Below are 17,701 nucleotides of genomic sequence, written 5' to 3' on the forward strand. Positions count from 1 at the left end.
TGTCAGGGCAGGAACAAGAAACACAGCCATGGATGCATGACACGGGTGACCAAGGGAGAGCAACACAAAAATGTAAAAGTTCAAAAAAAGAAATTATTTTCTTTTCTTTCCTGGCACTGTGCACCTCTAGTGGGGAACATCACATTGTGACATCAGGCTCTGGAGGGTGACATCCCAAGTGGCAGATTGTGATAACACATCTATTGCTGATTTTATTTGGGCTCCAGGAGTAACTGCGCCAATCCGGCCCAAGCATTGACTCCTGCTGAGGAAGACTCTGGGATCTGCAGAGTCAAACCAGGCTTTTCCCAGCACTGGTGGTGTGTTGGGGTCTGCCATCAGCAGCTCTCAGTGCCCATCCTAGAGCCATTACTCCTGATTCCCTGCCCTGCCTGGTTGGGGCAGCTGGGCACTGCAGGTACAGCATTGAGAGTGAGCTGTGCAGGAAAACATCCCTGCAGGGTGGTCATGGGGTGGGTGATGGGACTTGGGGAGGTGGGAGAGTGTTCTTCTTCAGGGGCCTGGCCATTCTTTGCTCCCCTCCCTGGGACAGTCAGTGACTCCAGCTTCTCCTGCAGAGTGATGCCAATGGAAAGGAGCAGCTCCTGAACCTCAGCTTTCCCCAAAAGTCTGCCAAGCACAAAAATGGCCAGAGAAAATTACAGCAACTGCCTCATCTGCCAGGACACTCCAAAGGACATGGCTTCTGGTCTGCTCTATCACCACCAGTTCTGCCTGGGCTCCATCCTGTGGTGGACACAGACAAATCCATCCTGCCCACTCTGCAGGACACTAATAGAGACTGTCAGGTTTTCTGAGTGGGGTGAACAGGACTATCTGCTGTTTGCTGCCATCTCCCCTGAAGAGACCAGCAGCCACACAGAGGCAGCTCCCATCCTCCTGGATGAAAACAGCCCGCTGGTGTCCCTTGCAGCTTCTCCAAAGGGAATGCTGTCCGCAGCTGAGCAGAAGGCTGCAGGGCAGGAGCCTGTGGGTGGCCTCCTGCCTGAGGTGTGGGCAAAACTGTTCCAACAAAGACAGCACCTCCTGGATGCTGTGCGGCCCTGGCTGTGTGAGAGGCTGGAGGCAATATTCCAGGACCAGTGGTGGCTGGCACAAGTTGCACAGGGCAGCATCCTGTATCATCTCTGCCTCCGTGGTCTGAATGTGGAGAACTTGGTCCAGACACTGCAGAACTGTCTTGGGGAGTGCACAGCACCACTGGTCCATTGCCTCATCACTGTCATTGTGGCCAAGTGCAGTGAGGAGGCCCAGAGGCTGCTGCTTTTCCACACTGGCAGGGAGGAGACTAACAGCCTTGTGGCTAGCACCAGCTCCAGCTCCAGCTCCAGCTCCAGCAGCTCCTGGGAGAGGATTTCTGCCAGCATCCCAGCAGGATCAAATGTGAAGGAGGAAGCAGAAACATCAGGGGCTGCCCTCCAAGGGGGTCGCAGGCACTGCCTACCTGTGCCCCTTCCCACAGAGGGGGACCAGCCCCAGGAGGAGCCAGAGCAGGCAGTGTTGGCAGGTCCATCTGCCATGGGCAGTATCTGCAGCCAGGTACAGGGCTGGGACCAGTCTCACAGGGGGTCTTGATGTGCTCAAAAGAGAAGAGCCCCCAGCCCCCAGGGTTCTCCCCCACCCAGCAAGAGGCCAAGGCAGGCACCTGTGCAACCCTGAAGCCCTGAGGGGCTCTCATCAGAGGAAGTGATGAAACCTGGACCAAGGAAGCCTACGGTGACTTTGGGAAACAACTGCATCTTCCCACGTCTTGCTTCCAAACAGTGCCTGGTGAAATCCCTGTTGGGGCAGTCCTCTGGTGCCGGGAGTCTGAGATCCCTCAGTAACTGGGAGAACCTGGCACACTGAAATGTGAGCACATTTGAAAATGTAGTTCCAGATACAGCAGTGGTGCTGGAATGAAGGCATTAACCTTAATAAATTAACCTTTTATACTCTTATACAGCAGTTGATAGTTTCATTATATTATACTGCAGTTATTAAACTGTAAGGAGTTCACTCAGGTGGAAGAATGGACAAAGAATATCTGGAACACTTACTTTCCTAAGTGAATGCTTTCTTCATCTAGCTTGCTGAAAAGCAGTTGCTGTAATTGAACTGAAAGCCTGCTTGGTAAAATTTATTATAAAGCATAGATTTAATAAAGTTATTTATAAAGCAAAATATGAATTGACAAAGACAATATATTGACATGAATAAATGAAAATATTGAATATATGAAAATATTGAATATATGAAAAATATATTGACAAAGAGTCTAATACTGTTCTATATATATTCTACAGCTGGGAATAAATCTTCTGATCTTTCTTTCACTCCCACAATTACAAAGAGTGCTATAAAGCAAATAAACATAATAGAACTGTGTAATTGCATTCTGTTTCTCCCCCAAATGAATATTCTCATATTCAATTGAAGATTGAAGCCAGAGTTTCCAGTAATTTTATTTGTATCAATGGTGTTAAAACATTAATAAGAGCATTACTGGTCTGAATTAACAAGTGTCTGAATGAATTGTAAAATTTGCATATTCTGATAGCACAAGTATCACAAAGTATTACTTCTTCAATACGTCCAGTTTTTCAGAGGCTTCAACACAGGTTGAATTAGGTTTGAGTTTGGGTTTTTTCTCTCTAAAAAAAAAGAAAGGCTGAAAGAGCCCACATCTTTGCTTACTCAGTTCAAGCCAAACAGGCTCTGGGGGGGTCACTGGGCTACTACCAAAGCAAAGTCAAAGATCCTGGATTCTGCGCACTTCCAAAAAGATGTCCTTGACTTTCACGCTTATCATAGAAAAAATGTCAACAAAACAAAAATGAAATCAGTTGAATTTGGACACTGCTTTGCTCTCCATTAAACCACAAAGCTAAACTCTATCCTTCTCATTAATTCAAACACAGAAACACTGATAGCCTTGGTTTGCAGAAAAAGAGAAAGCTGTCAGTATCAGTCACCTTATCATGATGAGAGCAGTGAATGCTGGAAGTGCAGCTCTGTGTTTAAATCTCCAGCCATTGCCTTGACTTGCTGCACTCAGACTCTACATCCCTGCCACCTAAGCAAGGCACTTCTGTCCCTCTCTCTGAGCTGTGAGTTATTTTAACACATGGGCCTGACCTCCACAGCTTCCTTGAGCTGAAGATGTACCGGAGTTATGGGCAAAATTCAACTCCTTTAATGTTCTTTTTGACTCCTTGCATTGCCCTCATCTCCCCCATTCTCAGGGAACAAAGCTCAGACCTCTCTAAGGCTGAATGTGGGGAGCAGAGTAGTTTCTGCAAAAAGTCTGATCCCAACAGGACAATTATCTATTGGGTAAGCGAAGAAATTTCTTCTGCTGTCATTCTTCATTCTTCGGGTAGTGAGAAACAACTACTGCTTCCAGCAAGACATTTATCATGAACAAATGCTTCTTATAAAAATGTCCTAGAGGGTGTGAGTTGTGTGTGTGTGTGTCTGTGCACATGGGTGTGCTGGGGCAGGGCTGGGAGCTGTACAAAGAAAACTTCTGTACATTTTCCATACAAATAAACTTTCATAAAGGCACAACCTTACACAAATACGGTACTGGCAAAATTGCCACAAGATGATTAGGTGGTTTAGTTTGTCTGCTCTGAGTCAAGTTATTACCACAAATTGGTAAAAGAGAAGTCCTTAACACCAATGTAGCATTAAGAAGCAGGCATTCTTTATTCAGCCAGATGCACAAGGGGATATCTCCTCTGAAATATCATGCATCCTGATTATAGAAAACCTTGTTTTAATAATGCTATATGATACATACATATCCTTTGATTTTCCTGGAATAAACATACATCTCATAATAATTTTCTCCCAAATCATTAATGTTATTTCTCCACTGTGCACATGTTATTCCGTCCCAAGGGTCTCTTTATGGGTCTCTGGTAGTCAGTGACCCTCCTCAAGTCACAGTTGACCACCCAAAGAACCGGTGCTTTTTTCCAAATTAGCAGAAAAGCTGTCATAACTGGGCTGCTTACTCTCCTTCTTGCTTAATGTTCAACAAGATCCTAGAATAAGCATTGTGCAGTTCCATAGGCCAGTGATTTTTGAAGAATAAGCATTGTATCAGCCCATCAGCTGCGCAAACAGCTCTCCATCTGGTAGAAAGGTCAATCATGTGGTCATAACTCTTGATAGAAAATATTAGTCTAATGTTCTTGGAATGTTGCAATTCAATCAGAGCATTGGTTTGGTTTGGAGGTTGGCTGGGGTTTTGTTGGTTTTGGTTTGTTGTTTTGTTTTGTTTTTTTTTATTGTAAGATGTGATAGTAGTGTTCATCAGGTCAGATATTTTCTGCAGCTAAGCAGATTCTGGAAGTTCCTATGTAGACCCAAAGAGATTGTGCACTCTCCTTGCTTTGAGTTTTCAAGAGAAACTGGACAAAGCCCTGGGCAATCTGCCATGGTTGATGCAGTTGAAGAGGAGGTTGGGCTAAAGACTACCCGAGGTCCTTTCCCACCTCATTATGTGATTCCAGTGCATGACTTCAGTTTGAGTGCTCCTTCCACAGTGGCAGCCTCTGCTAAGTCTCATCTAACAGCAGGCAGTTCCACTCTCCAAGACCGCCCTTTGAAGTGCCTAATTACCCAGGAGAGTAAAGGTGCTCCATGCAGGGAGTCAGGCTTGCAGGAGGATGCCCCTCGGCAAGGTCCAGGCCTTGAGGTCAGTAGCATTTCTAAAGTAACATTAGCAGGTCATATGTTTCCCCATTTGTGAAGTTGCTCGGGAATGGAGATCACAAAAGTAACGGTGAAGAGGAGCAAATAACAGGGTTTGTATTCTCAAAACTACAGTGTGTCCCTACCCATATTTCCCATTTGCACTCATCTATCTCAGGAGTGCCTTCCTTTCAGGATTTAAGTCTCAGGGTTTCTCCCTAATAGGACGTTTGTCAGGACGTTTGTGAGCCACGGGTATCAGTCTCTAAAGTCCCTTTGCTCTGTGGGCTGGGGAGCTGTGCCTACACGGGTCACCTGAATTGGTCTGCCTTTCCTTCCAAGTCTCAACGACTTGCTAATGAGGCTTGCTCTTCCCACTCGTTTTGCTGCTGAGGAAACAAAGGCAGTCCTTCCATGGGCTTCTTAATTAGGCAAAGGAGATGAAATGTCTATTCTGAAACTCTCTAATGATGTATATTTTTTGATATTTGGCTATATTTCTTCCTCAGTGTACACCCAAAAATAAAAACTCCTAGGATCATCGGGATCATCAGCCCAATTACATGGGTCAATGGCAGACATGTCAAATTTCCATTTGCATTTAAAGACCCCTATTTCAAATTCAATTGTAGGCATTGTCTAACAGGCAGGTACATTTTAGCACATAGTCTGTATTTTATTAGGCACCAAAGCAATCATGTAAAACTAGACTTCCCACCTGTCCTGGGGGAAGTAATCATAAACAACAACTGCCAAGTTCCCATGGAGATATGCAGAAGATTCAGATAATAAAGCAGAAATGATGGGTAAAAGGAGAATCAGGACAAGACTCACAGCTCATTTTAGTATGTCCTGCCACTGGGATTAATTCAAGACAGCAAGAAGAACAGTCTAAGTAATTCCCCAAGGAGATGCACCCATGGCTTCCCTGCCATCAGTGATGTTCCACAGTTGAGGACATCTGTGCTGTCTTGTCTTAGCTCTTTTATGCTTGGATTGGAGAACATACTGTCAATTCCAACTAGAACAGAATTCATGGTATCTTTTTTTTGCCTGAGCTGATCTAGGAGAGTAAATGACTGCTTTCAAATGAAGAGTTCCTCTTCATGCACAGTAAATGTATGTGAAAAGCCATTAGTTCTCTATTGAGGACCTATATAAATAGGGGACCTATATATGCCTCAATTCTCTATAGATAAAGGTAAAGAGCAAGAGAAAAAAATATCCTACTTTTGAAACAAAACACCAAGAAACTAAAAGCATTTTATACAACTAAAGCATGCTTTGTCTGCCCTGTCACTAGAGTAAATATTAAAATGAGCTTCACATTCAAATATACATTTATCCATATCTGCAGTTGCATTCATTATCACAATGAGATTTAAAAATATATTCAACAATGATAAAGAACAAGAAATGGCACAAAGAAACTGTGCAAGAGCCTTTGGAGCAGGGGAAGAGGGAGGAGTTTTTTTCCTTGTATGAGACATGGGAAGGAAAATATCCTAAAACCTCGCAAAGACTATTTTGGAAAAAAGCCAATGGAGTTTTATCTCTGTTTAAACATCCCTGTATAAAGAGGAGGAAATGTCTGAGGCCTGAGGAATCTCCATTCTTGCAAAGGAAGGTGAAATAAAGAGCAGACTGTGAAAAGTGCAGCTGTCTCTGACAGAGGGCAAAGTGCCCAGCCAGCAGATTTTAAACTCAGGATTCAGGTAGCCAAAGCGAAATTCAAGCTGTTACAAAATGACCTCTGAGGCAAAACGTGAATGCAGAAAACCAGAAGACACCAAATGAGGGGATGTGCCCTCATGCTCTGACCCTGGCTTACCCCACGAGCTGTAAGAAATCAGCCAGCAGAAAGCCAGGGGCTCTCCTTGTTGCCAACACAGCTGTCAGTAAGGGCAGAGCTTGCTCCCAGCACTGCCCAGGGCTGTGTGCTGCAAAGCCACACACAAAGCACACATTTCTGGCTTGGAGTCTCACCACCCCACCCAAGCACTCAGACAATCCATCACAAGGTGGTGCTTTTTGGAGCCCTCTGCTGCTGCTGCTGCCCCGTATGTATGACCCCGGCAAACGTTTATGGACCTAGGGTATTTCCAGGATTTATGTGGCAAAAATCTGTAGGGTAAAAAAAAGCCCCAAAAGTAAGACAACCAAGTGGTGTTCCTATTTAATTGAGAAAGTAAAATCCCAAAGTTAAGCACTTGGAATGTACTCCAACACTTCTGTGGTTCACACACTTAGTCCCTCAATCCCTCATTCCTAACAACACAGTCTGGGCCCCAAAGGCTTTCAGCAATGGAGAAGATTGACTTCTCAAACACAGTCCTAAATCTGTCAAAGCTGACACTGTTGAATGTGGGAGTGACACTGAACACAGGGGTGGACACTGAGGAAGGAGTCCTGCCAGCTCCTGGCACAGGGATGTGCTCCTCCCTCCACAGCCCTGAGCAGAACAGTCTTAGCTAGGCTGCAGCTTTGCAGGGACTGCCTGGGAACACACATCTCTTCCCACAGAGATGCCCAACAGCAAGGTGACTGAGCTCTGGAACATGGAGAGCAAGACTGGCCAGTTTGCCCAGCTGAGGGTTTCCCAGATGGAAACTGGACTGCAGGCACCAGGTTACTGAGAGGGGAAGAAAGCTGCAGCTCCAGCCCGTCCCCACACACGGCTCTGGGAACACCTACACACACAGCAGGGCTCACACAGCAGCAGCAGCCCAGCCCTTGCTTTGCCTTGGCCTTCTAGTGCAAAAGAAGTAGGACCCAGGCTTGGCTCTGTTGTAGAATTGAGCAATAATTAAGATTGGAAGGTATCTCAGGGGGTCTCTCCTTCTGCTTCCTGCTGAAAGCAGTCCTTCATGGCACCAGACCAGGTTTCCTGGAACTTCAGGCAGTCCAAACTTGAAACCCTCTATGATGGCACAATTTCTCCAGGCCTTCACTCCCCTACTTTGTCCTTGTGGGGAAAAAGGTTTTCCTTATCTCCAGCCCAAGCCTCTCGAGTTTCAGCTGCTAAGTTTTTGATAGAACAAAGGGCTGTAATCACTCTGTTGAGGATTCTATTTAAGAGGATCTCCAGAAGTAAAGAAGAAAAAAAGAGATGGAAAAGGACAGCTAGCTATTTATCTGTTTAGAGATAAATAAAATGGATGTTCATCAGTGTGGTGATTCCTGAGCATTTTATGGTAGAAAGGTAAAGTATAAAAGTACTAATGCCCTGAACAGGCTAAAGAGCACAAGGGAGAGTATGGTAGGTATGTCTGGGCCGAAACCACAAAAGCAGAGAGGCAGTTGAAAGAAATTTCAAATACCAGTTCCATCTGTGTCTTTACAGATCTCCATAGAAAGTCAGTTGAAGAGTTTGCTGTATTTATTAGCTGTATTTATTACACATTTAAACAGGGAGGAGCCCAGCTCTGAATTGGTACTCAAAAAATACATTGACTGTGCTCCAAACCTGAAATGTAGACTATGTGATGGAGAGGTTGCAAAAGGAAGGTTGGAAATACAGACTGCTTTGTAATTGATTGCTTCTTGAAGAGCTGAATTTACATTTTGCAAGGTTGATAAAAGTTCATCTGTCATGTGAATGTGAGGCAGTAAAGGTGAAGTGAAAGTTCCAGAACTGATCTTTGAAATACGTGTGAAATTTGGCAAAAAAGGAGTCAGTTGTCAGGAGCACTGTGTTGTGACACTGGAGTTATGACTGAGAAATCTGAAAATTAAGAAAAAGTAGAAGAAATGAATATGCAGAATTCAAATTTGACTCAATCATGTGCAAGATAAGGAAACACATTCACCATGACAAGAACTGACAGTCAGCACAAGGCCCTGCATTAAGGATGAGTTTCTGTAGTATTTATGAGAACTGAGAATTAATGGAGGAGAGCGATTTAATGAGAAAGAGCTGATGGAGTCCTGAACAGAAATCATTCTTTCAGAAGGCTGAGTTTTATGACCAACTTGTCCACTCTGTTATAAAAGAGTAGCTAATTTGATTAATTAAAAAAAAAAAAAGAAGAAATTTATTCCATAATCAAAATACAATCATAAAAAGAGAAACCATAAACAAAAATCAGTTCAGTGCTGTGCCAGGTGAACAGCACTGGGTGAGACAGGGAGGAGGCTTTCTGCAGCACTTCTCCACCATGCTTCACAAACTGCAACTGTCCCAAGGAGCTTTCTGTATGTTTTCTGGCTTTTTGGGGGTCCTTTGAAATACCCTTCTTGCAGACCAATATTCATGCTGTTTTGGGTGTATATGTTGTAATTTCGTTGGGTTTCTTGTATTTCTTGGAAATACACTTCTTGCAGATGAATATTTATGAGTGCATATGGTTATAATCTTATTGGATGGAGGTTTCTTGGAAATATGCCCCTTGCAGATGAATATTCATGTTGGCCTTGCTGCATATCACTATAATCTCGTCAGGGAAGGTGTCCTGCAAATATGCTAGGATTCTTGTCAGACAAGATTATATATAGCCCAAATTTCTTCATGCTATGTATCACAACTCTTACCTTTGCTAAGGTAATTAGATGTAGCACAGTGGGGATGTGGTGGACACTGGGGATGTGGTAGAAGGCACTGAGAAAAATTCAAACTTATCACAGGCAAGATTTTTTTAAAAAGAGGGGGGTTTTGTGTGTTTGGTTGGTTGGTTTTTGAGGAAATGGCATCAGGTTTTTACCATTTTACAGTAAAAGAGTAATCTTCTGGTCCATCAACATTTAGCTCACATTTATTCACTTAACTGAATCTTGGGGGTTATAGTTACAAGTTGGTCAAAAGTACTGCATGGAGAACTAATTCTGGGTTTTTCCTTTCTGTTTCTGAGTACCTTTAGTAATGATGAAAGTGTTCTAGCATGTACCTAAAAACTGCTTGCGGGTTTTATTTTTTTTATGCAACCTTTGCATCTCTGAAATCAATATAACAAATAAGCTATTAAAGAGAAAGCAGGAAGAATGATGGACCTTTCTTTGAGATCAAATGAACCTCTCACGGCTCCCGCTTGTGCTAGCGGATTGTGACATAAATGGATTGTGACACTACCTCACTGAACCAGTCTCTGAGGTGACTCTTAGCTCAGCATTGGAGCAAATCAGAGCAGTTGCTGAATATGAATCATTTTGAGTAACACGCTAGAAGAAAATAATACTGAGAGGTTGAGCATCTTTTGTTCACAAATAGTAGTGGCTTTCTGAAATGTTGTTTGGGTAAATTAATTCTATGCTTTGTGGTTTAGTTTTGTTTTGCTTTGAGACTTTTCTTTCCCAATGGTTTATGAATAGCTAGCATAGAGTTTTGAATAGGGGACTGCCCATTGTGCTGCTTTAAGATAGGAAAGACTCCATGAAATAATGGAAGCTGGAGTTTTTCTTGTATAGCGAAAAAATGTGTTTAGTGATGTAGTCTTTCACTTCTGTGTACAAATATTTAGGTAATATAGCGTTAAGAAAGACGTATTGTAGGTGTAGGCAATCTATTACTAAAAGGATTTTCTGTGTCCTGAAGTTGGTGCATCAAGGATCTCCATTTATTGGTGCTTCTAATTGTTACTGTTTCCAATTTGGGGTTGCTTTTTTTATTGTCTTGTTTGAATCTCAACATTTCAGTAAAATCTGTCTGCAGTGATCTTGTCTTTATGCTTTAGGCTGTAGTAAAGCTGAGTCACTGCTATCAGGATTGAATTGCTGTGAACGGTGGTGTGAAAATGCTTAAGGGAAGTCTCTGACACAAAGAGCCGCATTGTTTGGTGTTCTAAGTCCCATACTTAAATAGTTGATGTGGGTCTGTGCAAGCACCATCTCGTAACAATTCCAATAATATAATATAATATAATATAATATAATATAATATAATATAATATAATATAATATAATATAATATAATATAATATAATATAATATAATAATCTGGTTTACAGATGAATCCTGTGAAAAGCAAATTCGAGATGTCTTTCAAGAGATGCTTATACACAAAAGATACGTAGTCTGTATTTTGACAAGATCTGTAGAGTTTTTTGGCAAGTGGGTAAATGGTGTTCTCCTGGTGAATCACAGGCATCCTTTACAGACCATCAGTGTGGTGTGAGCTTGCTGGATCAACATCTGCCTCAGATGCAAAGGTCATTTAGTTATCGGCATTTTGTAGCAGTTTTCCCTGTGTCACATTAAAATATCCCCATGGACAACATTCTACATTGCGGCTGGGGCATGGGAGATGGGGGTTTTTGCCCAAAATCTTTGCCTTGTTTCACTTTCTGTACTAGGTCGGAATTTCTTTCTGTGGCACTTGAAATAAACTTTTTAAGAAACAGCCTCTAACCAGTCTGGCTGTCAACAATTATTTTTCCATGTCACTGCCCTTTATGCAGTAGAATCTGCACTGTCACCGTAAACCTTGAATATTCTGCCTTAATGTCAGTAAAGTCAGCAACAAGATGAAAAACACTACAGTTCTCAGTTCTTCTATACCTGAACATCCTATTTCTGGCCCTTCTAAGGTACATAGTCATTCATGGGACTACAGGTTAAACCCAACAAGCCAATCCCTTAATACTGAGTGTGAAATACATAGAAATGTTAATGCGTGAACCTGTTATAAATGATAATCAGCCAAATTGATCAATAATAATTTTATTGAAAAATTTGCAAAATTGAGTTATGGAAACAGCTACAATCACAGTTAGCGTCGAGCCTGGGATCAGTGCTGGGTGAACTCTGAATCAGCCTCTGTCACACTGACTCCCCCAAGTTCACCAACCGTCCTTTGGAGAGATGGGTTTTTATACAGTTTTTACAGTCTGAGGCTGTACAGTTCTTTTTTCCAGAGTTAGTTGCATATTCATCTTTTCTGTAGGTTTGTTAACTATGTTTCCGAGAAGGGAGGAAAGGCTTGAGTGGTTTTCATGGGAACTGAGTACTGAGATGCATGATCCGGAGGTTTTTCTGTTTGGGCTGTTAACGAAGTTCCATGGGAGGGGGAGAGTTATGGAACTGAGTATTGAAATGCGTGGTCCGGAGAATCAGATCAGGTCGGTATCAGGCGTAAATCACCGAGACCTTAGGATGCCTTTCTTGCTTGGGTGGGCTTTGTTCTCCTTGGTGCCATTCTGCTCTTTTGCAAATTGCCCTTCTCCTTCGGCTCCTGGCTGTCGTGTTGCAATTCCTTGCTATGCATGTGTGTTTGATACCTGTAACGATTTTTTATTTCTTTTCACTGCTTATATACATATACAATAAAACACGAATTATACAAACATATATTACAAGCTTTACATCATGTGCTTCTAAACCAATCACATTTCCCTTTCTGAATAAAGTTTTGTTTGTTTATTTTGTTGTTGGTGGCAGTGTTGATTAAGTTCATGTCTTGTAACTGAATTCAGCTTAAGAAATTAACATTCATGTCTGATGCATATCCTAATCTAGATGAAGAAAAGTGAACATTCCTTTGCTTTTTGAGGTTTCTTTTGGTTTTTTGTTGGGATTTTTTTTTGTTTGTTTGTTTTGTTTTGTTTGTTGTTTTTTTTTTGGTGAACGTATCTGCCCATTTGACTTGTGGAACTTGTCTGGAGCTTATTCAAAGGTATATATTCATCTTCCCAGCAAGGCTGGTGTTTAATTCTGAAATCTGCCTTTAGCAAAACGATAACCAAATGAGGGCTGAAGGCTGGAATTCCACAGAAAAAAACAAAGAAATGTGTTTTGAGACAGTCGAGAGAAAGAACAGCCATCTGTAAGGCCCCAAGCAACTTGCTAAAAGAGCATTTTGCAAGGGGGCTTATGTTGCAATGGTTCTTGTACTCTGCGTTAAATGCATGGAAGAGAAACCAAAAAGATATTCTCGAGAGGTCCAAACAACTTTACTGGAAAACTTTAGAAAATCAGTGAGCTTTGGCAAAAGGTTTGGTACAGCACCCAAAAAACATAAAACACTTCTCAGAGTATTAACTTGACCCATTCCACTTAGGAAACTTCAAACTCGTTTGATGTTAAGTTATTCAAAATGTTCCAAGAAGAGGAAATTAGAAGAAGAAGAAAAAGAGAGAAAAGATACAGAAAAGCACACATACAGATACAAACTTCTGAGTTCCAGCGGTGTTCAGGTAGACACTTCAAGAACTCAGGAGTGGTCAGCACGACTCGCAAGCCTTTACAGTCCCATATGGCTTGTGCATAAGTCTAAGGGAGGGTGGAGACTGACAGTAGAGTATCATGGCCTGAATGAAGTCGCACCATCACTGAGTCCTGCCATGCCAGACATGCTCAAACTTCAGTGTAAACTGGAGTCCACGGCACCATGGACACAACTGACGTGTTTTTCTCCATTCCTTCATCGGGAGAGTGCAGGCACAGTTTGCTTTCACTTGCACAGGAATCCAGTATAGCCTTAGGGCTGGAAACACAGCCCCAGTATTTATCATGGCACTAGAAAAAGGGTGAGGTTCCAGCACATCTGCTGTACATCCACCACATCACTGTATGAGGCAGCACAGCAGGGGAAGTTTTTGGAAAAGAGAGATGATAATCCAGATCCTCCTGAAAGCTGTTTTTGTCATAAAACAAAGTAAGGTCAAGGGAGCTTCCCAGGAAATTCATCTTCTTGGATGAATAAAATGGCAAGATGGCTATAATGCAATTCCCATGAATTCAGTCAATAAAATAGCAGATCTGTCCCTACTGACCAAGCAAGAAGTAAGTTTCCTAGGCCCTCTGGGCTTTTGGAGAATGCATATTCCAGAGTACAGTCAGATGTGACATAGAGGAATAATTTTAAGTGGGGTCCTGAACAAATGAAACTATTTATGCAGCAGCCCTTGGGGCAGTCAAGACAGGACAAGATGTGAAAAATCTAGTGGATAGACATTGGGGTGGGTAAAAACCTCAACTGAAGGCCGTGGGAAAACCCCTCTTAATTGTGGAGAGTAAAGCACCACCCACATTGCCACCTGTTCAGTTTTATGTAAATGTTGCCAGAAAGTTGTATAGTTTCTTTGTTATCATTGGTTAAGATTTGGTGCATAGTTTTACATATTCCTAATCCCCAGTCTTTATTGGTCCCTTTCACTTAGACGCCACCCCTACCTTAGTTTCTATAAATTACTGTGTTACCCTGTGCCTCGCCTTTTGTGTGCATGCCCATATGTGTTTGCATTATGCGTTTGTTATTTTGCTTATTAAAGATCTTTATTTTTTGGGTCACATAATCGTGCCCATCCCTATTTATTTTCACCATCCTCTGCCCTGAAGTCAGGGGACCAAAAGGTTTGTTGCAGCCACCCACGCTGCAACAGATCGACCAAGGATGGACCCTGGCCAGGTATTGAAAAACCGCCCAGACTACTCACCGAGTCTTCACAGAAGTATGGCGAACGTAGTTTATTTCTATCTTTAGCACACTTTTATAGGGTCCGACAGGGTTCCGCGGGCTTAGCAAGTTGCTAATGGTTAATACATATTGTTTACATTCTTTCCCCAGTCCACAGTGCCATTGTTTCCCTTTATTCTCGCTGTTCCAGGAGAGTTTCAACGACACTGCCTTTAATATTGTCGCCTGGATTAAAAGCTGGCTTGTGCAGACAGGCTTTTACTAAAATGTCATGCTTTTACTCTGTTAAAATGTTTTGCTACAATTTCCCTTTTCTCTTTTTGCACAAGCCAGGCTTTAGATGTGGTTCATTCTACACTTCTACAGATACAAGATAACATATAACTTAAAACAACTATCCCTATTAATACCATATGTAAAATTCATCCCCCTTTCAGCACAAGAGACTTCAACCATCCAGTAATGCCCCAGTTGGCTAACCAACTTACAGTGGGGTCACTACCTTCTTTAAGGGCATATAACCCATCCTGTAGCTGTTTTTGTTGCTTGTGGATTGAAACTGAATGGTCAGTAAGGTTCAAACAGCACATGCTTTCAACTCTTCACAACCATGTCCTTGTGCTAAGAGCAAGAAATCAATTGCAGCTTGATTTTGCAATATGGCGTGACATACACTACTTACATCAGCTGAAAGTTCACTTAACATTGTTGATGTCAAATTCAGTTCCTTCCTGGTCCAACAAGCTTTCCTTTTTAGAGTTGACAAGCCTTTAGCAGCAGCTGCTCCTGGAGTAAAGAAGGAGGCTAGACATACTATGCCACGAGCCCAAAAGTCTGGGTCTCTAGCATCATCACATTGTAATTCATTCAGGCTTCGCTTTGACTGTTGGATGTTTTTTATCTTACCCGCTGTATTCAGCAATTGGTGTAAATTTGGATGGAACAGAGTAAGTTTCTCAAGGTAACAGGGTCCTCCATGTGGGCTAGCAGGAATCCCATTCCATGCTCCAGCTCCACAGATTAGGTGTATTGCACTAGGTAATCACCTTGGTGATCATCCTGTGAGATTGCACCTTGAATAAAAGGCTTTACTTTCTGTGTTAGTGATAAGATTAACTATAGGGTTAACTGTAGCCCAGTGTAGCATCACTTTGTAGGAGTGGCTTTTTGTCAGGGGCTCAAACATTATCCATCCACCTGAGGTATTGGTGGAGCCTAACAAGTCCAATTTGAGAACTTCCAAAAGTTTTGCTTGCCAGCAGGCTTCAAGTTGTCTTGACGTGAAGCCAACAGTGTGATTACACTCTCGTAACATTGCCAATTGATTCAGGTGAGTTTCATTGCTAACTAAACCTTTAAGTGCTTGAGGATCTCATTCAGGGACTCCTATAAGACAGGTGCAAAAAGGATCTCCAGGTGTGGCTAGGCTTAAACACATTGATTTTTGGTCTGTTAAGTGTGCCAGAGCGACCCATATGTTCTGTCACTTTTGGATGTTAGTTAGCAACACAGTTGGTTGGGACCATACACAACACAATTACTATGAGCAGTTTGTTCCACACTAAATGACACCATGCTTTCAGAATCACAGCTAATCAGGCTTTTGTAATTTGTTGAATGAATTCCTTTAAGGTTTAAAGTTAAATGAACTTTCAAATATGCTCACCTTAACTCTTGAAGGGGGAATACTTACACCTTGTACTTATACCTTCTCTACAATTATCAATAACCTACAAATAACAATTATCACACAAGCTAAACTTTTCATCTTCAATTATTCTCTAGCTACTTTTAACGCACGTGCTCTGGTATTTATGCAATCTAAGCTTGAAAGCAATTTGCTTAAAGGGTAAAAATACAGTTACAATTTTGCTTTTACATACAGTCATATGGAGTCTCTATACTCTTTTTAGATCTTCTACAAAATTCTTCTCACAAACAGACTATGATTTAACGTGATTCAGTCTTGGAACATCCGCTGCTCCTGTGATGTCAGCCGGCAGCCGATCAGTGACTGACTGAGGGCATTGATGTTCTGATTGTTCTTCACATCCTTTCAAAACTTAAAACAGAAAATGACTGAAAAAATTGATGTACTGATTGTTCTTCACATCCTTTCAAATCTTAAAACAGAAAATAACTGAAAAAATTGGTAGAGACACAGCATCATGATGACAACATAAAATTTCTGTTGGCAAACTGTCTGGGTAGTTTTCAGGCACAACTGTGTCCTGGCAGCTCCACTTCTGATCTTGTCTGGAGTAGTAAGGCTGTATGGTGACTTCTCTGTTCACTGGGTCTCATGTTTTCAGAGGCAGACAGTCTGGTCAGATGAACAGGTGTTCTTTTTGAACCTGTCAACAAAACACAGGCACTTCTCCCTTTGAAGTCAATGAATCGTTTTGACTTAGCTGTGGTACACTTAATTGTAAATTCAGCTTATATGATCTTGCTAAATTTTTGATATAAATACTTCATTATTGTGGTCTAAATTTCTAATGCACCTATTACACTAATCAAATGCCTTTAGGGCATCAATTTCCCCCCATTTAAAAAAAAATTAGATGTACTTCCATCATGCACATCAATATCAACACAAAACCATATACACAATGAATAAAAAAAACCTATAGCAGTTAAAAACCAAACAAATAATAAACTTTTTTAATAATACATGTGATATAGAATTACTATTAACTACTAAAACACTGCACTAGTATCTCATAGTCTGCAAACACACAAGAAAATCAGCGAAGGACTGGATAACCACCTTCTGAAATGATTCTCCAAGCCCACTTCAAAATTGATCCAGCTGTCATATTAATAGGGTCAAATTGCCAAGTCAAAAGTGACTCAAATACTGATTTGGTGCAGAAGACATCTGGATCTGTTGGCAAACATTTTATCTATGTAAAGTCAAGGCTTGGCCAGGGCCTTAGGCTTTAAATTGGGAAGATGTCTCTTAACTCATTTTCAAAACAAAGTTCTCAATAGTAGCAGCGATGAGATGCTTACAGCACAGCAAACTGTTAAAATGCATTTGCACAAAGCAAATGATCAGGAGCCTTAGGCAACAGACCAATTAAACCATTCAGCAGCTGGTTCCATCTGAAGCCTCTCCCATGGCAGCTGACCCTCAGCAATGGTACATTTTCTTGGACTTCTGTAAACACTCTATGCACAAGCAGGAGTTCATCAGTTTTCTATCACAGCTGTTTCAGTTGTAGTCATCTTCATCTCTCTAGGAAAAGAACTATACTTTGCAGTTTAAACAAGTGTCTTCAACAAGACATGAAACAATTCAAATTAAACTTTAACTCGGTAAAAATTAATTATGACAAAAGAAAATAACAAAACCTTAAAAGAATATCAAAGTTATAAAACTTAACTTAAAAACATTCAAACTTAAACATAATGAAACTTAAGGTTGCTTAATTCTATTAACATTTAATCTATATCAAATAAAAATATAACTTAATCTTATTCTATTATTACAAAAAGGCAACTGAAAGTTTGGTATATACCTTTTGAACACTATTTAACAGTAACATGGAGTCACTATAAAAATGATTGAAATGTAGCAAATACATTATAATTTCCTATTATCTGGCTTTGAGGATAACTCACAAAAACTGCAGATGTTACTGAAAA

The 17,701-nt window shown here is 41.4% G+C and overlaps 1 protein-coding gene across 1 annotated transcript; it reads left to right on the plus strand.

Moving 5' to 3' along the window:
* The first annotated feature begins 225 nt into the window (after window positions 1-225).
* Window positions 226-1,961, plus strand: LOC111945831 (uncharacterized). Its single transcript, XM_023948472.2, has 2 exons — window positions 226-418; window positions 579-1,961. The coding sequence occupies exon 2, from the start codon at window positions 646-648 to the stop codon at window positions 1,594-1,596; it is 951 nt and encodes a 316-aa protein (XP_023804240.2). The 5' UTR covers window positions 226-418; window positions 579-645; the 3' UTR covers window positions 1,597-1,961.
* Window positions 1,962-17,701: the final 15,740 nt, after the last annotated feature.

The sequence above is a fragment of the Cyanistes caeruleus genome, chromosome Z (genome assembly GCF_971803275.1).
Source record: "Cyanistes caeruleus chromosome Z, bCyaCae1.hap1.1, whole genome shotgun sequence".
In the NCBI taxonomy this organism is placed as follows: domain Eukaryota; kingdom Metazoa; phylum Chordata; class Aves; order Passeriformes; family Paridae; genus Cyanistes; species Cyanistes caeruleus.

Bases quoted from the DNA above. Each gene is read 5' to 3' on its own strand.
- LOC111945831 (XM_023948472.2), top strand. From the start codon at position 646: ATGGCCAGAGAAAATTACAGCAACTGCCTCATCTGCCAGGACACTCCA.